Source organism: Cyanidioschyzon merolae, chromosome 14 (assembly GCF_000091205.1).
Source record: "Cyanidioschyzon merolae strain 10D DNA, chromosome 14, complete genome".
Lineage (NCBI taxonomy): Eukaryota > Rhodophyta > Bangiophyceae > Cyanidiales > Cyanidiaceae > Cyanidioschyzon > Cyanidioschyzon merolae.
Window position 1 is genome coordinate 448,180 of NC_010140.1, and position 24,191 is coordinate 472,370.

Consider the following 24,191-nt stretch of genomic DNA (forward strand, 5'->3'; position numbering starts at 1 on the left):
TCCGGGAAGCTCTGGCGCAAAACCATTGTAAACACCTGAAAAGTGCTGGTGTGCGCAGGTCACGAGTTTTCCTCTGTAGGGTCATGCATAGAGAACGGATAATCCGGCAAATGTTAGCAAGCTTCAGCGGCTTGGATTCCCGCCAACGCCATGCGTTACCCTCGTCACTGGATCGCAGTTCTCTTTCACTGACGCTTTCGACCCATAGACTAGCTCGGAGGGTCGGCGTCGGTACTGGGGCCAAACAGGTTTCGATACGGTCGCGTCCATCGGCCGGGCGCTCCGAAGAAACAAAGGGCCCGCAACACTGCAGTCGTTTCTGGTGACGACGTGCCGCTCTCGTTGTAAATGGAAGCATGAGCAGTAGGCTCCGGTGTACGCAGTAGGAGCCCGCGCACATGCTGAGCACTCACTGTGGGCTCAGGTGGTGCTTTCGCAGTTGCCGGCTGCATCGCGACCCACAAAAGGATGCAGTGCGGCGCCTATACCCTAAAGTCTGCAAGGAAACACCGCAGCATGCAGACGAGTATACATGGTGGAGCCTATCGTGCATCAAAGATGACTTCAGTACAAGCGTATCAGCCTGACTGGTCGGCAAGTGAGCCTTTCTGTGGCAAATTGACAAACGGCAGCAACGTCTCGCCACCAAGGTACGGTTGCAGGACTGCCGGAACCTCCACCCCGTTCTCTCGCTGATAATTTTCCACAATACAGCATATTACTCTGGTGGTCGCGCACAGAGTGCTGTTCAGCATGTGCACAAACCTCTTTTCGCGGTCACCGCCCTTTTTCATACCGTAACGAGTGAGCAGCCTACGAGACTGGTAATCCGTGCAGTTCGAGCAGCTGACGAGCTCGCGCCACGCCTTGCTGGCAGGGTACCAACCCTCGAGATCGTACTTTTTCGAAGCGGCGTTATTAAGCGCTCCACTGACAATGCTCACGATTCGGTATGGTATTCCCAGGGATTGGTAGAACTCTTCCGCGTTCCCCAGGAGGCGTTCGAGCATCTCCCAAGAGGCCCCGTCCAGTGGAGATGTCACCGCAAACTGTTCTATTTTCTCAAACTGATGCACTCGGAAAATTCCCAGCTGGTCGCGTCCATGAGCGCCGGCCTCTTTCCGGAAACAGGTCGAAAACCCTGCGTACAATAGTGGCAATGTCGACGGATCCAGCCACTCGTCAGTGTGGTAGGCACAAATTGGCTGCTCCGAGGTCGCGATCAGATAGTATTTGTCGTCTTCGGCCGCGGCTGCCGTTGCATTCGTGCCGCCAGTTCCGGAGCTTTCTGGTTCGCCCGCTGCGGCTCCGCGAGAGCGAACGGTCACCTTGTACAACTGCTCGTCAAAGTCAGAGAGCTGCGCACAGCGTGCCATCGCATCACTTGTCATAAAATATGGTGGTTGCATTTCACGAAAGCCGCGTTCTCGTAAAAAGTTCAACGCATACTGCACAAGCGCGAGGTTGAGGCGAACGCCAGGGCCTATCAGAAAGTAGCCCCGGCTTCCGGCAACGCGAGCTCCGCGCTCGTAGTCTGCAGCGCCGAGTGCCAACAGGAGCTCTACGTGGCTACGGTGTGCGTTCTTCACGCGTTCATCAGCGAGTTCTGGATAGCCCCAGAGACGCTCGACTCGATTGTCCGCCTCGTCCACAGAAACAGGCACACTTTCATGCACAAGGTTACCGATCTCACGCAGTAAAGCATCCCGCTCCTGCTCTAGAGCAGCGGCCTCTCGTTCCGCCGCTGGTATAGAACGCTTCAAGTCCGCTACAGACGAGATGAGCTCGCTCGCATCTGCACCAGACTTGATGAGGCCACTTACCCGTTTCGAGGACTCGTTCAGTTCGCGCCTGAGCGCGTCCACCCGAAACTGGGCCTGCCTCCAGCGCTCGTCCAACTCAATGACGCGATCCACGAGCTTCACGTCCGCAAACCGACGGCGCTGCGACTCTCGAACCAGCTCGGGATTGCCACCCTGTTCCGCACGAAAAAGACGAATGTCTAACATAACACCAGCCACAGTGACCTATACACACGCTAAACGCGCTCGTAACCGAGAGTTCAGTGTGGTGCAGCAGCGACAGTGGCAACGATGATCATCCCGAATGACTGGACTGGAGCTGGGAGCGGCGAAGCGCAGCGACGCCTCGAGTCGACGATGCGGGTGCGTTGAGGCCCTGCGGCTGGGGCTCACTCCAAAAAACAAAAAGACGACGACACGTCCACACCGGGGGGTAGGCCTTAGTAGTGGGTGCTGGTCAGGCGTTCGGCACCGTTCCTAGATCGCTCAAGATCATTCTTTTATGGTCCTTATTTTCCAGGTGATGCTTTTCTGTGCGGTGCAATGCTGCCGATAAGTACGTGCTCTTCGTTACAGCTGGGCACAGACATTGATACCTCATCTGACTGGGATAGAGATCAGAGACGGTCACCGTAAACGGCAGTGCTTTCCTTGATATCGCTCACTGAGAGTCCCATAAACGCATCAAGAAAGCTTATCCTTTCAGTCGTATAGAGGTAAGCAAGCTCATTGAAAGCTCCATACAAGCTCCATAAAAGCTTATCCCTTCAATCGTATAGAGATAGGCAACCTCATTGAAAGCTCCTTCAAAGTTAATCCCTTCAATCGTATAGAGATAGGCAACCTCATTGAAAGCTCCGTAAAAGCTTATCCCTTCAATTGTATAGAGGTAAGCAAGCTCATTGAAAGCTCCATATAAGCTCCATAAAAGCTTATCCCTTCAATCGTATAGAGATAGGCAACCTCATTGAAAGCTCCTTCAAAGTTAATCCCTTCAATCGTATAGAGATAGGCAACCTCATTGAAAGCTCCGTAAAAGCTTATCCCTTCAATCTTATAGAGATTGGCAAGCTCATTGAAAGCTTATCCCTTCAGTCGTATAGAGGTAAGCAAGCTCACTGAAAGCTTCTTCAAAGTTAATCCCTTCAATCGTATAGAGATAGGCAACCTCATTGAAAGCTCCATACAAGCTCCATAAAAGCTTATCCCTTTCGTTCTACGATTTTTTTCGGCCGTCTGCGCGGGAGCGCTTCGATCCCTCCTCCACAGCAGCGACGTTCAAGGCAGGCTGCGAACGTCACCAGGTGCCTTGTTCAGAGCGTTCGCGGACCCACCCTTGTGCGGTCCACTTCGAGTGGCTTTCGGGGGACATGCTTGTAGATCGATACGCGGGTTTGCGTGCCCTACGGCCAATAGGGTCCGCGTTGCTCCGGCCTGGGCGCGTGCTCCGGTGTCTCACCTCGGGCAACGGTGGCCGCGCAGCTGGTGAAGCAGGGTCAAAGCCGACCTCGGGGCCGATCCACCCAGAAGAGGGAGCAGCGGCAGCCTCGGATGGCGCGGCAGAGTCCAAGCGCCCACAGCACTCGCGATGGAGAGCTCTCTTTCGACCTGGACGTCTTCTCGGCTTCGTTGCGCTTGGCTCAGCCGCGACAGTGCTGACTTTCTGGGTCGTCGACCCCGAGGGAACGGTAGCACGTCTCGAGCGGCTACGGCACGAATTGGAGTCGCGCATCCGCTATTACGTCGAGCCTAGTCGAGAAAAGCTCCTACCGGACCCAGTTGCTCCGTTTCCCGGCAGTCTGCCGCCACGAACGTTGGTCCTGGATCTCGACGAGACCCTTGTGCACTCAGACTGGACGCGATCGACGGGGTGGCGAACCTCAAAAAGGCCGGGCGTAGACGCCTTTCTGGCGTACATGGCGCAGTTCTACGAGATAGTGGTCTTCACGAGCGCCCTTCCCGGCTATGCGGATCCCATTCTAGACAGGATGGATCCAAACGGGTACATCACGCACCGCCTGTATAGGCATGAAACCAAATACCGCGACGGCCTGCACATGAAGGACCTTGCCAAGCTCAACCGCGATCTACGACGCACCATCATCATCGATAATGACCCTCGAGTATTCGCGCTGCAATCCGAGAACGGCATCGAAATCGCCCCGTGGAACGGCACTGACCCCGACGACAAGGAGTTGCTTCGTCTTACTGCATTCCTCGAATGGGTCGTTCGCAACGATGTCGCTGATGTACGACCGATCATCGCCACCGTTCGGAACTGTGATCGGACGACAAGCCGCAGCTTTGCCGAGCGGTTTGAGGCCTGTCGCCAGCAGGTCGAGTCCGTCCTTGCGTCACAGAAGCTCGCGGCAGTAGCCGGAGCGGCAACCGCGTCTTCAAGTTCCGCGGACGGTCATCTATCGGGCAACGGTGTGCGCGCTCCTGTTCGAGGTCTGGGGATCTTCGCCATTCCACGCCGCGATCCCGCTGAGCAGTCAGCAACTACAACATCCGAGGCATCTTCGCCAGCGGCTCCAGCGCAGCCGGTTCCTGATCAGAGTATCTGGACTCGTTTGCGACGATAGAGCTTTCACGAACTTTCAGATCGGAAGCGAGTCATGCGAAAAGTTTGCGCTTTGCGTCCCCGTATCGAGCTGGTGAGTTCGCTGCGGCACGCGACGCGTCTGTGTTTTTTCTCGGGGGCGCGGGGCAAGCGTCTAGGATTGTTTACACGAATAAGAGAATCCGTCGTTGTGCGATGGATATCAGCATCAAGGAGAGCAGCAGCGATCATTGCGGAATTCAGACGTCCACGTACCTCGAATCACCACTAGCCACACTCTTCATCGCGTATAATGGATCGTTCATACGGTCGCCCAGGTGCCGAGTGCGTTCTGTGAGCGTCCAGTGTGACGCCTTTAGAGCCGGTGCAGACGCCGCACGCAGATAGAGCGGCTTTTGCGTACCACTGAGGGCGTTGGCTCTAGAACTGTCATCTAGTCGAGTGCAGGTACAGCGCGCTCGTTTCTGCCGCGACGAGCGCGCTCCTTTCGGGAACTCTGTCTGCACGCTTGCAGGTGCTGCCCAGCCTACGGAAGCTAGATATCATGAAGGGACGATTTCGCACTTGATCATCACGCTGGTGGATGAGATTTTGCGAGACTTTGCTTTCCAGCGGGCGTCGCTGTGCATCTGGGTCTGGCGCTGCCCCAAGACTTGACGAGGCGTCACATATGGCCGTGGTAGCTCGCCGCTGGAGCATCCACGCAATAGGAGTATGCTAGGGAGATGGCGGTAAAGGCACACCTCAGCCCGAGGGGCATTGTCGAGAGGGCTCGTCCACATCCATGTCAGAGGACGTTCATGTTTGCCATTTCGTGTTTATGCCAGTGGCGGCAGAGATGCATGACTGGGCGAGTCTCTTCAAACGACAAGGTTCGCGTGGCCTGCCGTGTAACGACAAGCGCCTGATTACACGAGTCACCAGAGGTTCCGCACCTGGCGACTCCCAACACGCACGTGCACGAGTGGTACACCCGCATCCTCCGGGCAAACAAAGCGCACAAACGCTCATTGTACCCGGGTGTGCAGGGGCAGCAGCCGCGGTCACACGCACTCGGTGCAGTGAAACAGCGCAGGTTTCCTGTACCTGAGCGATACACCCAGAGATGGCTCTTATCGTGCGAGACAAATATCTTACGAACTCCATGTGATCAGCAAAGTACGCAAGGAAACATGGGGCACCTAGGCTCCGGGCGAAGGCCACTCAGCCGCCTCAGCGGGTGTCTTTGCCGGGGCGTCTTCCCTCGACGGAACGCAGCGTCTATTCGCATTCACCGGCACGACACCCTATTGAAGAGAAGCGCTCGCGTAGGCTCCACGCCGATAACACTCGTGATAATGTCAACGGCTGCGCAGCTAATAGCCCAGTAATGTGTGCCGCACCTGGCTCCGCTGTGCTACCTCTTCACCTCTATCTGCCAGAGGTCGACGTCGATGTCCACGGCACGTTCCCTATGAAACACGTACGTTGCGGGGAGATCGAAACGCAAGCGAGCGTACACCTGGGCCGTACACCCGAAACGCTCCAGCCTCCTCGATAAGTAACTGCGCGTGCTCGACTTGTGCAGAGAGTACACAAATCGGCGACTCAAGTGACATGCTACATCGAGGAAGGCGATGTCGGCGGATCGTTGTCGCGTTCCAAAGGGCGGATTAAGCACAGCGACGTCGAATGACTTTGGTGCCAATGCCAACGAGTTGGGCTGGACGTCCACCGCAGCAAACTCCAAGACTGCTCCGACGGACTGGGGACACAGTTCCCAGAGCGCTGCCGCATTGGCCCGTGCCAGCTCCAGGGCCTCGCTATCGACGTCCACTCCGAGCACGTGGTTGAGTCCAGCGAGACACAGTGCAAGAGCGAGTATTCCAGTCCCGGTGCCGAGGTCCACTGCCTGCACTGACCTCCGCTCATCTTCGTCGATGCATAGGGCAACATGGTGGGCGATTCTTGCCGCCAGATGAACCGGTGTCGTGTACTGCTCCAGGTGCACACGCGGGGACTGGAACTGGCGCCACGGAAGCTGTGAAAGCAGCGTCTCGATCTCACGAACGCTCGGCACCGAGCCACGCATCCCAGTTCGGCAGACTTTCAGCACGCTGCGATGCCGAGTACACGTCGCTCGCAGGGCCTAGCAGGTCCGCTCCTTAAAGCCTACGCAGCGCACGCTCCAACACGCTGTTCCAGCGGACCTGTGGTTGTAATTCGGGCTTGCGGGGTGTGTCGCCCCGCTGCCGACGGTCGGTCCAGCTGCTTGTAGCACCCCCGCTACCTCCGTGGAAGCTGTTTTTCCTGCCAGCGGCGGGCGTTTGAATGAATCGTCGATAAAACACTGTCCCAGGCGCGTCGCAGTGCTCCCCAGCTGACGAGCACCCGAAGCCATTTCTGTTACCCGATGCGTCGCAGCGCTTTCGTATGGACCATCGGCGCGTTTGCTTCTAAGATGAGCATAGAGCGAATAGATAGACTCACTCACACGCTTTCCGCAGGACTTATACGAGCGGGTGCCTGCTATGGGCTTTCACTCTCATCTTGTTCACTTCGAGTCTGAGAGGCTGGCCCGGAAAGTTGGCTCAAACCAGCTCCTTGGGTCTTCTACTGAGCACTGTATGTCGTCTAATGTTCATAGCAGCGTTGAAGTCTGGGATCACGAACTGGATGCGTTTATTGTCTCTTATTAAACTCACCAATGCAAGGATCCCTCGAAATGCTGCCCTCGGTGCCATTTGGTGCTCCATCACCTCTCCAAGGTTTCCTATTCCCAAAGTGCTCCGTTGCCTTCTCTCCATCTCGACGTTATGAAGGATACACCCCAGCACATCCATTAGATTTTTTAAACACATTTCTTTATGCCCCTAGGTGACGACCTTATAGGAGCGCGTAGGACTTGCGGAAGAAAGACGTCATGTGTCTCTGTGTACCACCGTGTTCTGAACGCTTCAGTGATTCGCCTAGTGGCGCGATCTTTACTTTTCACAATAGGAAACACTTCTTCAATGTGGTTGAACCGGAAGCGTACTGACGAATGAAATGCAGCCCTACTCCGGTAGAATTGGGCAAGGCTTCAATGCGAGGGGAATGGTGAAATTCCAAAAAGTCGAACAGAAGAACACAGCCAGACGTCAGGGAATCGTCTTCAAAGATTCTACGATGTGAAAACTGTTGTATGAGCGTTCTCTGGAGTCGAAACTGAGGCCGCAAAAGAAATCCACTGCAGCTGGAGTAGAGAAATTCTTATGTATTTTCGATATCGATTGTATATCCAACGGGCGCCCCTCATCGCGAATACTCATATCCACTGTGACGGTTCTGTGTGGAGCAAATCTCGTGGAATGAAAAAAACAACGTTCTTGTGGCTCATAGCCGGCGCGATGTTTCAGGGACTGTGTTCTAGTCGCCATTTCGTTCGGACATGGCTGTGAACGATCTAGGACATTTTATGTGACTGTATGCCACTGGTTTCAGGACCATACGAAAAAGCTGTAGACAAAAACAGTCACCGGTGATGGCTGCTATCGTCGCTTTTTGTTCCCGCAAAGTCGGCAACGGGTCGTGTTCTATCACTGACCTCATGCACGCGTCGAGAATATCCGTTTCTTTTCGCGGAGTTCATCTAATTCTTTCTCTAGTGTTCCTCGACCGTTTGAGTGTTGTTCCATGACTGACATCAAGAATCAATACAGATCTCCTTCAAATATCCAGTATATAATATATCCTACATGAAATTCGACTTCGATATATACAGTATATTACAACGTGATTCCCATCTCTTGCTATACATCGCAGATCGTGTCGAGTAACCATGGGTTGAAAGCCTAAAAGATCGCGGATCGCAATCCCACCACCACCGTTCTGCTGTCTGGATCGCCGAGTCGCGAACGCTGTGGAGCCACGCTGTTCAGGGACACGTGGCAGATATCGAATGCTGCTGCTCCTCTAGCTCACGCATAGGTTGAGGCTATTTCGTAGCGCGGGCTGCCCCCAGGCAGTTGTGCTTTTCCCACTACCAGCAACATTGGAAAGTGATCGACGCGAGAAGCTTGTACAGTGGGGGATTGGGGGAGCGATTGTGCGTTTTCTGTAGACAGTAACTCTGGAAGCTGCTCAGCGAAAAAGCTTGTACAGCGGGGGACTTTGCAGCGATTTTGCGTTTCTCCAGAACAACAACTGCGAATGCCGCTAAGTGAGGGAGGCTTGTACAGTGGGTTCCGCGCAGTTCGCGGCTCGTTCGGCGGATGCCTGCAATGGGTCCGGAAGTTCGCGACCGAAGTGCCGTTGTCGCCCACGATGCGGCGCGCTCTCGCGCTAGCGGAACGGACGGACGGAGCACTGTGCGGGCCCGACGCGTCCAAACTCGTAGTAGACCGGGCGCCCGTGGTCGACAGTTCCGGTCATTCGGTGCGTGCTCGGGAAGTTCTTGGGGTACACAGCTTTTACGCGCGGGGGTCGAACTTCCAGATTCGACAACCCGCTGGCTCGCAGGAGTTTGGGGTCACGTTCACTGACCATATGCTCCTTGTTCGTTATCGCGGTGGCCACTGGATGGATCCGCTGATAACCAGTCGTCGCCCGCTTGAGCTGGATCCGGCGAGCTCGAGCCTGCAGTACGGCTTGCAGATTTTTGAGGGTTTGAAGGCGTACCGGCCTGACCCGGTTGGGCCCGAGACCGAGGACGTTGTGCGGCTCTTCAGGCCCCAAGAGAACCTCCAGCGTATGTATCGCTCCGCAGCGCGCCTTGCACTCCCGCTTTTTGACACCGGCTCCATGCTGAGGCTAATCGAGGAGTACGTCCGCATCGAGGCGGACTGGGTACCAGTACGCGCGCCAGACGAGAACTTCAGAGCGGTGTCTTTGTACCTGCGGCCTTGCCTCATTTCAACGGACGCACGACTGGGTGTACGACGCGCGGAAGAGGCGCTCTTCTATGTGATCGCCTCTCCAAGCCTGGGCGGTTATTATAGCGCAGCGAACAACGCTGGCGTCACCTTGCTCGCTACAGAGGAGTTCGTACGCGCATGGCCAGGCGGTGTTGGCGACACGAAATGTGGAGGCAATTACGCGCTGAGTCTCGTGGCTCAAGAGCTTGCACACGCGGAGGGATGCCACCAGGTGCTTTGGCTAGATCCAGACCGGAACGTTACAGAGGCAGGGGTAATGAACTTTTTCGCTGTCACTTCTTCGGGGGAGGTGGTGACGGCGCCGCTGAGCAAAGGCCTCATTCTGCCTGGTGTCATGCGCAGCGCGGTGATCCAGCTCATCGAGCAGGGCCGTTTCCCACCAGGTGCGAACCATTCGAGCTGGCGGCTTGTCGAGCGCAGCCTCTCTGTCGATGAACTTGTGCAGGGGATTGAGCAGGGCCGCATTGTGGAAGCATTCGGAACAGGTACTGCGGCGATGATATGCCCCGTGGCAGCTGTCAAGTACCGGGGCCGCACTTTTCGCCTTCCGGAAGCCTCTGATGCCAAGCGACGGCTAACTTGGCAGCTCAGCCGGGCACTCGAGCACCTATTCTTCGATCCGGATCCGCATTTCGCAGCACATCCGTGGATTCATACAGTTCACGTCAGCCGAATACCACAGCACGCAAGCGCATCGCACACCCAGTTCGGATAGGCACCGCTGGGGTACCGCCGGGCGAACCATTTGTGTACATAGTCTGCAAAAGTGTTCTTAAAAATGGCCTCCCGCGCCCCGCGCATGAACCGCGTCAGGTAGGAGATATTATGGACCGTAAGCAGGTGCCCAACAACTGCCGGATCCCGGTTCACGAGCACGTGTAAGTACGCTCTGGAGTAGTGGCGGCAGCACTCGCACGGGCACTGCGGCTCTATCGGTCGCGAGTCCTTGAACATGGCAGCTGACTTGATCTTGAGCATACCGGGTGCTTCTGCATCGACCAGGGCGCTCCCGAATCGAGCCGTTCTCGCGGGATACACGCAGTCGAACATGTCGACACCCAGCGCAACGCATACGAGCAAATCCTCAGGATAACCAACCCCCATGCAATAGCGCGGCTTGTCGTGCGGTAGCTCTCTCGTGCAGAGTTGCACCACCTGCCAGAACTTGTCCTTCTCTTCGCCACCTGCGAGCCCGCCTATGGCGTACCCTGGTAGCTCCCGCGCGACGAGCTCCCGCAAACAGTACCGCCGCAGCTCGGGACTGAGCCCGCCCTGAACGATCGCAAAGAGAAGCTGCTCACTGGGCCTTGCATGGGCGCCAATGCATCGGTCTAGCCAGCGCACCGTTCGAGCAGCTGCCTCGCGAAAGCGCTCTACGTTGCTGGCTGTCGTTGGCACCACGTCGTCGAGGGCCATAATGATATCCGCTCCAATCTGGTTTTGTAGCTGAATAGATAGCTCTGGGGTCAACAGGACCTGCGACCCATCGACTGGCGACTGAAAGTGGACACCAGCTTCGGAAACTGTCGCAAGACGAAGCAGAGATACCATCTGGAACCCTCCCGAGTCGGTGAGCACGTTTCTCGGCCAGTGTGCAAACGTGTGTACGCCACCGAGCGCACTGAGAACCTCCCCGCCGGGTCGAAGTCCCAGGTGAAACGTGTTTCCCAGAATAATATCCAGATCGAGGTCAAGAAGCTGGTCCGGGGTGAGGCCCTTCACGGTTGCCTGGGTACCGACCGGCATGAACACGGGCGTCCGCGTCGTGCCGTGTCGCAGGTGGAGGACCCCGGCCCGAGCACTTCCGTCCGTTGCCTGTAAGGTAAACATCCCGCTACAGTAGACCGAGTGCAAGAGCCCAGATCGTCCAGAGGCCTGCTGGTCCTGCACGAGCACGAACGCAAACGCCGGGTGCCCGGTACTCCACGTCTGGCTGCACGGTAGCTTGTAGCCGCTCGTCGAGGTTATCGACGTCGCTGGCTCGTGCCTCAACGCCGAACTGTTCGAGAGAGGTTCCGAAGCCACCCGACAGCGCAGCGTGCTACGTCTGACGATACGGACACAGTCGTTCGACACGCTCTGGAGCTCGAGAGTAGAGGTTTGTCTGCGGACCAGTTGAGGATAGTGCCCGAGCAGCAACAGGCAGTGGTTGGTGAACGCGAATCAGGAGGGTTCTGGGTCGGTTCCTCTCGACCCGAAACGTTAAGGAGGTGCTCAGGCTGCACAGACAGTCAGCGCACTGCGTATACATAACAGGATAGCTTCGTGTGCCCCAGTGACGAAGGCACCAGCTTTGTCCAAGGAGTCGTTTCGCAGACGCTGGACGCACAGAGCAGCGTGCAACTGCCTCGAACAGGGTACTGGAGTCGTTCTTCCGGAGGGCATAAGGAAATTGGCAGGTTACGCTACTCGTAGTGACGACGGCTTCGGGGACATACACCAGCGAAGTGGGGCAGTTCTGCGGCTTTTCGCGCTGCACTGGAGACGGTCTCAACGGAGATGAATGAGAACTTCTCCTTCGAGACGGACTCGGGCGGCGTAACTGAAGGGCGCTTCGCGATAGAGGTATTTTACGGCGTGGAGTTGAAGGATCGGACCAGCTGTAGACGCGTCCGTACTAGTAGGAGACAGAGGACAAACAAGTCTGGTCTGCAAACCGCAGATCAGTGTGCGCTAACTTCGGCAGACTAGCGGCCAACCTGGACATGTAATGAGAATCTTTTAGATGCCACGCGCTGCAGTGTGTGGGCGGCGCTGTCTCGCTTGCGACTGCCCCCGGAAGAGGCCCGGTCCAGCGAGTGAGCCTGCGGACGCAACGTGTTTGGCAACGGAGCGCTTGGAGCGGCGTGACAAGGCCAGATGAGCGCTCTACGCTATGTCGACCGTTTGCAAGGTTGGCTATATGAAGCGCTCACGCTGTACCTTGATCTGCAGTTAAACTGCGGTCGACCGTTTGCAAGGCTGGCTACGGGAAGCGCTCGCGCTCTACCTTGATCTGCAGTTAAACTGTATTCATAAATCACTCTCACTGGAAGATGCGCTGCGAGCCGTTTGACAGCGACGGCTTCCACTAGCATCGACCGATGCTGTGGACGTCCCATGGCCGGCGGAATCAGGTGTCTAAAAGTGACACACAAGGGGCGCTGGTAGCCAGCGTTCTCGGGTTCACAAGTGCTCCCGATATCGCAGCGTGCATGCTGCAGTGAAGCACGCTGCTCTTCCTGGTGTGTGTGCCGCTCGCGTCGGAGACCGTGCGATAGGCGCAAGGTCGTCAGCAAATCCCACAGGAATGCCGCTTTCTGAGCGTCGCGCGGATATGCCACTTGTTTAGGTGTGGCCCCGGCTTAAAAGGCGCTACCCATCTATTTTATAGTGTATAGGATAATCGGGGCTAAGATAGGATCTCCAAGAATGCATTTGAAACGCGGTATCCGTCTCAATGGTGTAGGATAATTCAAGCTAAGCTGGGATCCCCAGGTGCGCGTTTGAAACGCGGTATCCGTCTTAATGGTGTAGGACAATCGAAGCTATACTAGGATCCCCGACTACGCGCTTCAACCGCACCACCAGTGCCGTATCGAGGGCTGCGGTCGAGGCGAATCGCTCGATGCCCGGCACGACTGGACAGCAACGTGTAGCGCGTGCTGCTCGCTCAGGCACAGTTTCGTTGACCCCGGACGTCTGCCTCACGGCTGATCGATATCGTTACGCTTTTCGCGGCGCTTTCGAACGCGTGCTGTCCGTTTCGCGATCCCTGCGATGAGCAAGCGGTACGCGATCTTGAAGGAAATGGCACACGCTGGGATGTCGGATCGCCGGCATCGATCTGCGCACGCGCCAGCGCGCCCTGGCGCATGCGTGCGCAACGGGCGCCTGATCAGCGGAGATTCGTGTTTTTGCTTGTTCGCAGAAGTAGCCCGCGTGCGGTTGCGATATCCTGAACCTGTGTTGCGCTCAAAATGCCGGAAAAAGCGAGTCATCCGAAATATCTTGATATGGTGAAAGAGGCGATACGGAAGAATTATTCTGTGAAGGGCACAAGCCGACAGAAAATCAAGTCGTTTATTGAGCAGACGTACCATATTCAGGCCCTGAACAGCATTCTGCGAGCAACACTGGAGAAGGCTGCGACAGAGGGGGTAATTGAGAAGACGAGCGACGGCTCGCGGTACCGACTCACGAGCAAAGGACGCCTTTCCATGGAGAAGAAGAAGGAGAAAAAAATCCGTAAGCCGGCGAAAGTCACCAAGTCGGCGGTGAAGAAGGCGACTACTTCGAAAGCGAAGAAGCCGCGCAAGGCGGCCGTCAAAGTTAAGAAAGTCATCAAGCCGTCTATGAAGAAGACTTCGGCTCCGAAAGCGAAAAAGCTGGCAAAGCCTTCCAAGAAAGCAAGCGGTGCTGTGACGAAGAAGAGCGCTGCGAAACCGGCGAAGAAAGTCTCCATGAAGAAGGCGCCCAAGCCGAGCAAGTGAGACAACTGGGGCTCGCGACCCAGCGATTCACCTCACAGAGGCATCGACGATACAATCCCGCCGGCGTTCAGCGACCTCTCCTCAACAGTCATTTGCACTCGGACTCTCAATTTCTCACTCCGATCCATGATAAAAAAGTCCCGCGTGGGGTCCGGTTAACCTGCGAGAACTGCCCCTCTTTTCGAATTCTACCACATGGTGCTTCCACCAGCGGTTTACACGCCGCCGCAGCAGCAGCAGCAGACAGCGCCTTGCACTAGAGCTTCTTCGGCATCGCTCGAAAATCGACTGCCGCGTTCGCGACGCTTGCTGCGGTGTGTGCTCAAGCTTGTAGATGGCGCCGCACGGCCCAGATGAGCCAGTAGTCGTCAAGAGCGAAATGCGATGCCTTTTTCAGTGCTTGGGGGACATACGTGTGGCACGATAATGGCTCCCGACGCTCTGCCGTGTTCGAGTCGCGTATGCAAACAGATCTTCGCCCCGTCTGCTGCCGGCAAAATTGTTATTCGTTCCCGCAGTGCCTCCAACTGCTCCCAGTGCAAGTCTTTTCGACTCGTGTACAGTGCTTGGGAACGCAGGCCCTGTGCTCGTCCCAAGAGCCGTTCGGATACGCTAGCAAATCATCTGCGACTGCTTGGGATACTACGTGGGGAAGTATCGTTCTGGTTTTTTCATTCGTACCCAGAGAGCGTTTTCGCAGGGTCGCTTGTGATCTAAACCGCTCGTGGATGATGTTGGGCGCAGGTTCGCACGCCAGCGCACTGTGTGTGTGTATGTGAAGATTGAGTCATAGTCGTCAGAGCGCCCAGCGGAGCGCGTGCTTTCGGTGAAACAGATCGCTTCAAGAATTGGACGCCGTCTCGAGGCCTGCCTGGTGCCTGCTCCACGTCATCCGAAAGAAACCTTCACATACGTGTTCAGCTCGAATGCTGTATTCGTAGCGTCCTCCTTATCCAATGTCATAATTAGGCCGAAAGACTGATACGTCCGCCATCAAGTTCTGTTGCCCAGCAAAAGACGTTCCAGGTGGCAGAGCAGAATCGCTTGAGCAGAGCTTTATCGGCTCCAGTCACTGCACGCTGCAAACAGTATCGATTACGAAGTAGATACACTAAGTAAAATCGAATAATGGAACACCTGTATCGTCTACAAGTTGCCTAGGAAGACCGATTCCGGTGTATCTATACGGCGCTCCAGCATCACTGGATTGCTTAACCGCACTACACCAGTGCCTTGCTTCATGCTTGGATCCAAACGTTCCCTCCTGGCCGCTGTTTCTTCATCGCATGGCTTCCGATTTTCAGCACAATGCCCGCAATGACTACGACACGACTTTTTCGATACTTCGCTTAACACAGAGTCTTGGGCGCTGCAGAAGCACGAGACATATTCCGGATGTTGGTCGAGGCGTTGAACTCCCGGTGGAGAAAGTGCTTTTGCCCATGACTGCTGGGAAATGCGCACCGCAGTAAACCTGTCACCATAGACTACCTTGCCAGCTGACGTGCGGTCAGCTTCACGTCCACCATGTCGTACATTCGGACCTGTTCCTCTCTGTTTCTCAAGCTGCATCATCGTGCACCTCAGCTCGTGGTGCTTTCATGTCGTCCTGAACTTGTCCAAAGGAATCCTGCACAATCGGCTCCTGCATTCGTTTTACGCTCCGAGCGAAGGAGCATGAGTCCAGCCTTTGTGTTGAACAGCACGTTCAGCGTCATAGGCCATTACCAAACGACACGACGTATCGGTTATTTCCTTTTTCAACACAGTGAGCAAATTGGTGAATGCACGCATCTTGCGAACGTGCAACCCGAAGCGCTGACGACACCAGTACGGTATCATGAACTCCTGCTAAATCTCATTCTCATATGCAATTTTGACGCTCGCATACTCCCTGAATCAAGTGATGAAAGTACGCCCTCTGCACGATACGGCGCCCAGAGCGTCGGCACAGGTCCGGACGGCATTCCTCAATCTGTTGGAATGTCCCGCGGCGTCTATGATGCCCAGCTGCAGATGATACTGAACGCTGGAAACCATGAGCAGCTTCCTGTGATATCCGTTCGGATCTTTGGATCCTTCATTATGGTTTGGAGGTACGTCGACGCTCATGATATTGCTGGACCTTGGATGCACGCCCACCACGAAGAGTTTCTTATCACCTACCGTGAACAGTTGGATACGACTCGCATTGTTCGACTCATGATTCGGTTTCCGATGAATTCGATGGAGATTAAGCCTTCGTTGGTCTGCAACGTTACTGTATGCTTCGTTCCGTTTTCGCCCGGTCTAGGAGAAATCTTGAGCGAGCTCTACCAATACATTTCGCGGACTCGTTTGAACTCTTCACATTTGCTTCCGGGTGTCCGCCCTAACCCGCTGAGGAGGCCACACAACATTGTAGACACTCATCTATGGCGATGTAATGAGCATTAATGTCACACATGGAAACCACATCCAAAATAAACACCAGAGGAGACGAGGACTCTCGAATTCGGGAAGGGAGTCGACCGCGCTCTGGATGGCTCTGCTCAGGAACACGTAGTGCTTCAAGATGGAATGTAGGTAGGTAGATATCACGTCTCAATTATACATCGGATACGACGTCCGCTGGTCCGAGGCAGAGAGCAACACGATGAGCTTGGACAGCATGAAGCGTCTCTTGCTCTCGTTAACGCATCTCTTTGAACTTCGCGACAAACTCCATCTCGTCCGTAGCCAGCAAGCCACTTGCCTACGTCCGCACCCGAAGAATCCCTTCATGTAATCCTCACTGTTCTGAGCCTCAATAGTGACGCTATAATGACCACAGCGTGCGCTTCATGAAGCCCCGGTCATTGGCTTGAACATGGTTTTGCTTGTTGAGGTTGTTTTGAAACTTTCTGGCAACTGCGGCGTACATGTTCCGATGGATGATGTGTAACGGCGAGGCGTCGGGGTAGTTTTGGAAGCGTGTGTACAAATCTCTAATCCTATGAACAAGCCGAATGGCATCTTCTATCCGAAGCATCCGTTGCTGCAAGGAGGTTTGACAGAAGATTTCCTGAGGAATGCGGACAACTGGCAGCCCAGCGTCCGCAGCGCCCCTGAGCAGTTGCTTGGCGAGGTGTGTCAAGGAGAGGTAAGCATGGCGAGCTTCCGCCGAGGTGGAAGCTGCGCGAACCTCAACGGCCAGCTGCCTCATCCTTTTTGGAAGACTCACCAGCTTGATACGTTTTCTGTGGAAAGCCTCGACAACGAGTGCAGACTGATCTATCCGCTACCACAATTTTTTCTTCTTGTCCCTCCTCGCCCACTTTTCGGAAGGATCCTTCCCCTCTTCGTCTAGTGGTTTCCTCTCCCTCTCCACAAAGCGGTGTTGGTACCGATGCGGTCGATATACTTCATATCTGTTTTTTCTCTGGGCTGAAACAGTCTCGGCGATAGATGGCAATGAAGCTCATCTATTCTGCGTGAGTGTCGATTTCTCCTGAAGCACCTCTTTGCCACCGTATCTGCGGGCAGCGCGCTCGCGGTGCGGGGCACGCTTTCCCCTCCCTGATGCGCTCGAGCGGAGGAGCAAACCATCAGCTCAGAGCTGGTTACCATAGAAAAACACTCGTCCGAGAACGGTCGAGCGAACGACTTCTCGACTGATCTGTGAGCATGAAAGCGGAGTCTGCCGACAGAAAATTTACCTTCAACTGTTGTGGACCGAGGAGTTCAGGCTAGCACGAAGAACAGCTCACTACCTATTGCTGCAGCATACACCCAGACCGCCTTGGATCTCTACAAAGCGACGTTGTCTAAGTGCATAACAAAAGAATACGGGATGATGAAAGCACGTGGCGTGCTCCAGCGAACGATGAGATGTAGAAAGCCCGTCTCTTTGGGGATACTAAATTGAACACACATCTGAGTCGCCGCTGGGGCTGATCTTGTCGACATTTGCGCTAGAATCTTCTGTAAGAGTAGCTTTGGCCCCATCTTCGCGTACCCGTATGCAAAGGTGTACCATTTCATCCGAGTGAAGTCGCATTGAGTGAGACGAGCTCCCTTGCTTCCAGTACAGAGTGTTCGATTTCCAGCACGAAATGGAGAGTATACTGCACAACAAGCTATCCTCTCTCAGAGACGCACGTTTCTCTGTTGTTTATCTACCCTTCGTCACCTTTCGCATCTAAGGTCCCAAAAATTCACATCCCGTAGCTTCTCTGGAAGCTTTTCTGAGAGAAATACGCAGTGGAACAGACTGACGAAGAGATTAACCTGTCCATAGAGTTTGTTACGTTCTGTTCTAGGCACACGACGTATAATGCTTGTTCTCCGAGAAGGATGGTTCATCCACCTGCTGCCCTGTGAGTGACCGACGTGCTCCATTAAGGCCGCCTTTCGTAAGCTCTCCGTGAGCATAAAGAGTCTTTTCGCGACTTTTGTCCGATCTACATGATACATTCCTTGTATTGGATAAGTGCAAGAAAAACAAACAAAATCGGAAAGGGCGTGCTGTTACAGGTACGCCAGAATTTACTGCCAAAGTGCACATGCTGTTTCAGTTCGTTTTCGCCCCGGCGCGCGAGCATATCGATCTTGCAACTGTCCAACGATGTAGATGCACTCATTTTCGACGCGAAGTGCAAAGAAAATGCGTACTGTTCGGAACAAGCCAACCTACAGTGAACGTAAAGCCAACGAGGGAGCCGCTCTGAATCACATCGTGCAGCCTCGGCGTGAAAGAAACGAGAGGGGCGACGTCCCGATTCCGTATCTTGTGCATACGATCGAACTACTCCGACGCGTGGTATACGGCTCTTCATGCTCTGTCAGTGGCCTTCGTGCAGGAGAACGAACAATCTTGAAAGAGATTAGATCGAAGTATTCTCCGGAATAGGCCCTAAACAAATCGGTACGCAGTCTATCCGCAGCATCTATCGAGCAACGTGTGCTGTACCTGATCATCCTCTGGTGCGGCTTGTGCTGGAGATGCGCAGCACTCTCGCGGCGTCCGCCATAAAGTTCTGCTTTGAGCGCTTCTAGATATATCCTCGACAATGGAGCACCATGCCCACCGCGCGAGTCTCAATGGCACGTGAATGCCTCTCAGCCGTACTGAATGTCCACTGCTGCCTACCACACAAATCCACTAACCAACTTGCGAGCTAAGGCCATAGGTGAAGGCCCGCGCTTCACTGGCATGTAATGCCGTGCCGAGGCAATCATCAAAAGGGGCGCCACTCGCGCGTTCTGCCCCGCTTCAGTGCGCTCCACCGCGCCGAAAAGCAACTCAGCGAGTACACGGTCAACCGATTGCGGAGATCTCTTCGTCGGCACAAGCCAGTGCTCGTGAGGCGGAGTCTCAATTTTAGGGCCCCATTTGGGCCCATAAAACGGCGAACTCTAGATATTGGAAGAAACGTTCAACTTCCTCCGTTTCTCCTGCGATGCACACAGCGCAGGTCAAGAGCAAGCATCCGTAAGCATTTGTACGGCACAAGGATTCTGGCAGATTTCGCACTCCTCCACAAATTCACGAAAACTCATCAGCATTCACGTGCATCTGTATGGCACAGAGATCCTCGCTCAACTCGCACACCTCGACGAGGCCAAGAAACCCATCATCATTCACAGGGGTCGCGCGTTCCCACTGCTTTGCTCCCCCGTACTGCACCTCCGCCGCAGTCACCAAATCGTAGAGCAACGCGTCTTCTGACCCAGAGCAGGCCTCGACGATAGTGAGCGCTTCGAGCGCAGCTCGATCAAGCGCGTCTTCAGCTCCGGTTGCACTAGCAGCTTCTGCAGCGCAGCTGGGCCCAAGCACGACAAGCGGGAGCGCATGCAGCTCGGAACGCCAGTTTGCACACTCCGGATCAAGACACTTCTGAAACATTACGCTCTGATTCAGATCAACAACATAGATCACATGATTCGATTGGTGCTGCCGACGAACGCGTGCGCAGTAGCGATGATTCGCCATCGAAAGTAGCAGCGTGCGTGAGGAGGCGAAGTACATCCAGTTCCGGATACGGGGCCACGTGGAGGTATCCTTCGAGCGCGCATACTCGATGACATAGTCTTCAATTGCTGGAAAAAGAGAGCGAAGACGGCCTGGTTCCAGACCAGAAACCGGCATTGGTGCACTCGGCGTATGCTTCGCAGAGTGCACGGGCGGGGCAGTGCCGCCCGTCCGCGGCAGCGGCAGCTCGAGCGAGCACGACGTTTCATAAAATGCATTCGTCAGCATTGCAGTGCGGAGAACTTGGGCCCGCTGCTCCTCGGTGGACAAGGCACACAATATCGAGCCCATCCATCTTGCGGTCGGCTCGAAAACCTTATCGCGTCCAAACTTTTGAGAATACGGTAGTCGAAAGCACCGATTCCGCGAGTAAACACTGATATCAATGAAACCCTCTGGCAGCTCGTTCTCAAGCCGCGGAAGAACTCTGGTCCTCACAAAACAGCCAACAGCCATGTTATCATGCAGCAAAACTCCGGGAAATATCAGGTGCCGTGAGTACTTCGCCGGTATGCTAGAGTCCAGTTCCAGAACCTCGAGAAACCGACTCCCAACGTCCGCGCCTGCGCACTCTCGCACAGCCTCTCGGACAACTCGAACGAGACGCTCAACCGCAGCATCAAGCTGCTGAACAACTCGGCTGCGGTGCTCGTCCGCCCAGTCCGGGCAAAGGCGTTGTTCCAGGTCAAAGAAGAGCTTGCACGCGAAGCCCTCTCTGAGTACTTCGCTGAAGCAACGCGGAACGTAACGCCAGCTCTTGTAAAGAAACGAGTCGAGCGTGCCGACGAAGTAGTCCCGTCTGCCCGTTGCGTCTAGCTCACGAGCGAAAACAAACAGAGCCTCCGTGAGGCCAGAGTGCCGCAGCGCCCGCTCACGTTCCTCCGAAAAAGCTAGTGCGGAACTTTGCACTTCAAAGTGCCGGAAAAGTGCACGAGCGCTCCCGGTGCTCTGATTGCGCGCTTGGCTCAGGAGTCGGGCTTGGTTCGTCGGTGTGAAATCCCTCCCATAAAACGTATACGTAGAAACGCCCGACATGGGCGTTGTATTAGTCGCTTGTATCCACCCAGCGAAGCAACCGTTGGGAAGCGCGCGAAAACAGCGCGCATGGAGATTTTTGCTAAGTCTTTATATACTGATTCGCGAATTGACTCATTCGATTTCGGGGGGCTGGCGCAACGGTAGCGCGTTTGACTCCAGTCCGCAGTGGCGATCAAAAGGTTATCGGTTCAAATCCGGTGTCCCTCACATTTTGCAAGCTCGTGCCGCTTTGGCACTAGAGGTACTGCACTACGCAGCAAGACGCTCGGGGACACTTCCTGCGGTTCGCAGCCTCAGAGCTGTGTACCGCGCATACTGCACTCAATGGAGTTGTTAGCGGGGGCGACTAACGCTCCAGAGGTTGCTTTCGTTGCTACGGTCTAGGCTTGCTGAAACTGACCAGACTCGCTCGGGTGCGCGAACGTTACCAGCGGTCAGTTTAGAAACAGTCGTTTCGCTGCGGACGCTTGGACCTTCCGCCAGCCACGGTACTGTGAAATGCCCACGGCATAGAGGCTTGTTCGACCCAGTGAACAACCGGGAGCCAAGCTATCTTAGGCACCTGCTTCAATGTTGTTGCGTAGAGCCTGACTCCTCCGGTTGTGCGAGAGCAGCCAATAACTAGTGGAGGGAGCAGCTCTGCTCTCCAGATGCGTCTGCGTTCCAGTGGCCCAAAACTTTTCTTTCCATTGGGGCATGGTTTTCAATCGATCCAGCGGCATGTGTCCGTATAGCGCCGCGTCTACCGATACTACTTGCTCCGAGGTTGGATGCGACGCCACCACGGTGACCGCACTGGAACAGAGCAGCCCCGCCGTGCCATTGCGGGTGTCGGGCCGAAGCTCTTAAACCAAATGCCCTCGGGCAGAATCCGCAGGGCCCCTGGATCTGCAAGAATGCTGAAGGGAAACGCACTCGCGAGGCCGCTTCGACGGCAGCGCGGCAAGCGACTCGGACATGACGTCGAGTGGCCAGCCTTCAGTGACGCGCCCTGTCCGTGGCTGGGTATCCAACGCGGCAGCGCCAACCCTGCAAACCCCGGACAGCGCTCGGGTAGCACACGCGTCACTGTGATTCTACGTATGTATCCAAATGCGCTCGGGGTTGCCAAAACCCGCAATATCCATCCGCGCTCGGTAACACGGCTGCATCGAAACGCGCGCGTTGCCTAGTCCTGAATCTTTGAAACACCTGAACCTCGTCGCGGGCTGAGAGCTAATGAAAGCGCCGCGCAACGCCTAGGAACTTGTTCCCCATTCTGACTTTCGGTATTTAGTGTGTGCTGCTCCACCCCGGGGCCGCTGTACACAACCATCCTTTCTGTCCAGCCGAAGACGCATTGCCTTCGATGTGATCGCAATAAAGCACTGGAATACAAAGGGAAAGCAGCAGCAGCAGCAGATGATGGTGACCGTGTTCAACGTCTAACAAAGTTTCCTCATGCCTTTACTGGAGCTTTCACTGCACACGGCGAGGGATATGTGGGCGCCCCGTCAGCGTGCCCGTCTGGCTCAGCTACTAGCCCTCGCACGGGACGCATGATACCGTTGGAGTTTAGATCGACGCTACACCATTGCAATGCAGCAACAGCCGCTGTCTATTACACTGAAATTTACCTGGTCTCAAAACCGTATCCCACTTTCCGCACGATGGACATATACTACAAGCGCGTTTCTGGTAGCCGTATATTTGACAAGGGTGCTTTCCTGGCACGAAAAAAAGTAATGAACAGAGTTCTCAAGCTGTGCAGTTCGTTGAACTGCCAGAGCCCGACGGATCCTCGCGCAGATGACCAACTACTTCGTATTTTTGGAGAAACTTCTCAAACCACTGGTACAGCGTCTCTTTTTCGTGCTCCGTCAAATCATCAATAGCGCCACAGACTTCGCCAGGTTCCGTGCTCATCTTTGCGAGTCCTCTGCTCGCGTTCTTCCCAGCAAAGACAAAGTACGGCCCACCGGGCCCATAAAAAGACCTCGCATCGGAGACGTCGAAAACTTCAGCCCGCGCCCCAGGCCGTGGCTGTACGGCCACGTAGATCGGCTGCCCTTTTGTTCCGTTGTACTGAGCAAGCTCTTCGCCAGTGAACGCCCTCGGTGCCGGCCGTTCATGGTGCCGTGGCGGCGGCTGCACTGCAGGGTTCTCAACGTGGTTACCCATCAAGCGAAGCGCACCCAGCACGAATACACCGCCACCCAAAAGTAACCAGAGTCCAACTGCATCCATGATAGCGTCGAAGCGTTCACCAAACGCCGTTCTAAAGTAGAACGACGCCGACCGTTTACAGTAGAGGAGAGAAACCCGCCCTAGACAAGAAGTCTCCAACTGATGTGCAGACGCCTCCCGTCTTTTTCGACGGGTCACCCACTACTGCTTCCAACTTCTTCTCATATAGGTCGACTTTGAGAGGTTGTCCAATAAAGTTCATTGTTGTTGACTCTGGAGGTCTCTTCTCCAGCACCGCACATCTCCTTACATTGATGGCGGCGTTTAAGTCCCGGTTCACGAATTCCATACGTTTCGTCCCGTTGATTGTACTTACTAATGGAAGGAGTCCACGAACTTTCGCCCTCCTTTCCATTTGCTCCTCTGCCAGCTGTCCGTACTTTGCTATTTCCTCGGGGCTCCGTTGGCACTTTTCCATCGCCACTCTCTGAAGTGTGCAACCCAGCTCGTGGTGTGTGTACGATGTTCGAAACTCATCTATAGGTATCGTGACGAAACGCCTTGCGCACTCCTTGTACGCTCTCGTCGTTGGAGCTGGTGTACACCCTTTTTGGGTCTTCCATCGCCTTGCTCCGTACGCTACTACGAGCCCTTGACGGTCGTCCTCCTTCAAGGCGCTCAACTGGTTGAAAGAATTCGCGAACGCCCGCCGCTTACCACAATACAAATTCATTCGCAAACGAGCCCACCGGGACTTGGTATACTCATCCCACAGTGCATCCCAATGAGCAACGCGAAATTCTATGAACTCCCGAAGAGCTTTAAAGTCCGCTCCGCGGCTCGTCACCTCGCTCAAAGTTTCCAGGCGATCCTTCATTCCTGCATTCCATGTCTCGATTTTCTTCCTTGCATTCACTATATCGGATTCTCGATAGTATATTGCTCTCGAGAATCTCAACAGATGCACGTCTTTCTGACGTAAGTTGCCGTCAGTACCATCTTCCTCACGCTTCGGTGCTACGATGGTTATGATATTGGTATTCCCAGGGTCCGCGCCAACGACAAAGTCGCTATCCCGCACTTTCTGCGTCGCAGGTTCCGCCTCCTTCTTCTCTTCATGCTTCGCCGCGTAAACGATAACGTGGTTATCCTGCACTTTCTGCGTCGCAGGATCCGCCGTCTTCTTATCTTCATCCTTCCTCACGGACGAAGCCGAAGGCGGGACTGAACGATCTGCCTTCAACCGTCGATAGTGTACACACA

General features: G+C 55.0%; 9 protein-coding genes and 1 non-coding gene across 10 annotated transcripts, besides 2 other annotated features; 5 read left to right on the forward strand and 5 right to left on the reverse strand.

Annotated features, from left to right (window-relative positions):
- Positions 1–578: 578 nt before the first annotated feature.
- Positions 579–2,009, reverse strand: CYME_CMN178C (serine--tRNA ligase, cytoplasmic; the record flags this gene model as incomplete). Its single annotated transcript, XM_005537262.1, has 1 exon — positions 579–2,009. One exon carries the CDS (start codon positions 2,007–2,009, stop codon positions 579–581), a length of 1,431 nt encoding a protein of 476 aa, XP_005537319.1.
- Positions 2,010–3,172: 1,163 nt separating this feature from the next.
- On the forward strand, positions 3,173–4,387 carry CYME_CMN179C (mitochondrial presequence translocase subunit Tim50; the record flags this gene model as incomplete). Its single annotated transcript, XM_005537263.1, has 1 exon — positions 3,173–4,387. The coding sequence occupies one exon, from the start codon at positions 3,173–3,175 to the stop codon at positions 4,385–4,387; it is 1,215 nt and encodes a 404-aa protein (XP_005537320.1).
- A 1,374-nt stretch (positions 4,388–5,761) lies between these two features.
- On the reverse strand, positions 5,762–6,436 carry CYME_CMN180C (similar to methyl transferase; the record flags this gene model as incomplete). The annotated part of the gene is made up of 1 exon (XM_005537264.1): positions 5,762–6,436. The coding sequence occupies one exon, from the start codon at positions 6,434–6,436 to the stop codon at positions 5,762–5,764; it is 675 nt and encodes a 224-aa protein (XP_005537321.1).
- Positions 6,437–8,535: 2,099 nt separating this feature from the next.
- CYME_CMN181C (branched-chain-amino-acid transaminase, mitochondrial precursor) lies at positions 8,536–9,975 on the forward strand (the record flags this gene model as incomplete). The annotated part of the gene is made up of 1 exon (XM_005537265.1): positions 8,536–9,975. The coding sequence occupies one exon, from the start codon at positions 8,536–8,538 to the stop codon at positions 9,973–9,975; it is 1,440 nt and encodes a 479-aa protein (XP_005537322.1).
- On the reverse strand, positions 9,921–11,090 carry CYME_CMN182C (queuine tRNA-ribosyltransferase; the record flags this gene model as incomplete). Its single annotated transcript, XM_005537266.1, has 1 exon — positions 9,921–11,090. The coding sequence occupies one exon, from the start codon at positions 11,088–11,090 to the stop codon at positions 9,921–9,923; it is 1,170 nt and encodes a 389-aa protein (XP_005537323.1).
- Positions 11,091–13,219: 2,129 nt separating this feature from the next.
- On the forward strand, positions 13,220–13,732 carry CYME_CMN183C (similar to histone H1; the record flags this gene model as incomplete). The annotated part of the gene is made up of 1 exon (XM_005537267.1): positions 13,220–13,732. The coding sequence occupies one exon, from the start codon at positions 13,220–13,222 to the stop codon at positions 13,730–13,732; it is 513 nt and encodes a 170-aa protein (XP_005537324.1).
- Positions 13,733–15,259: 1,527 nt separating this feature from the next.
- Positions 15,260–16,168, forward strand: CYME_CMN184C (hypothetical protein; the record flags this gene model as incomplete). The annotated part of the gene is made up of 1 exon (XM_005537268.1): positions 15,260–16,168. The coding sequence occupies one exon, from the start codon at positions 15,260–15,262 to the stop codon at positions 16,166–16,168; it is 909 nt and encodes a 302-aa protein (XP_005537325.1).
- A 3,070-nt stretch (positions 16,169–19,238) lies between these two features.
- Positions 19,239–20,759, reverse strand: CYME_CMN185C (hypothetical protein, conserved; the record flags this gene model as incomplete). Its single annotated transcript, XM_005537269.1, has 1 exon — positions 19,239–20,759. One exon carries the CDS (start codon positions 20,757–20,759, stop codon positions 19,239–19,241), a length of 1,521 nt encoding a protein of 506 aa, XP_005537326.1.
- Positions 20,760–20,885: 126 nt separating this feature from the next.
- CYME_CMN186R lies at positions 20,886–20,969 on the forward strand. Its single transcript is given in 2 exon segments — positions 20,886–20,921; positions 20,934–20,969. It is a non-coding gene; the product is annotated as a tRNA-Trp (tRNA).
- Positions 20,969–22,613: a sequence feature (possible transcribed region).
- Positions 22,500–22,988, reverse strand: CYME_CMN188C (similar to steroid binding protein; the record flags this gene model as incomplete). Its single annotated transcript, XM_005537270.1, has 1 exon — positions 22,500–22,988. The coding sequence occupies one exon, from the start codon at positions 22,986–22,988 to the stop codon at positions 22,500–22,502; it is 489 nt and encodes a 162-aa protein (XP_005537327.1).
- Positions 22,989–23,175: 187 nt separating this feature from the next.
- Positions 23,176–24,191: part of a sequence feature (repetitive element) that runs on past the window's edge.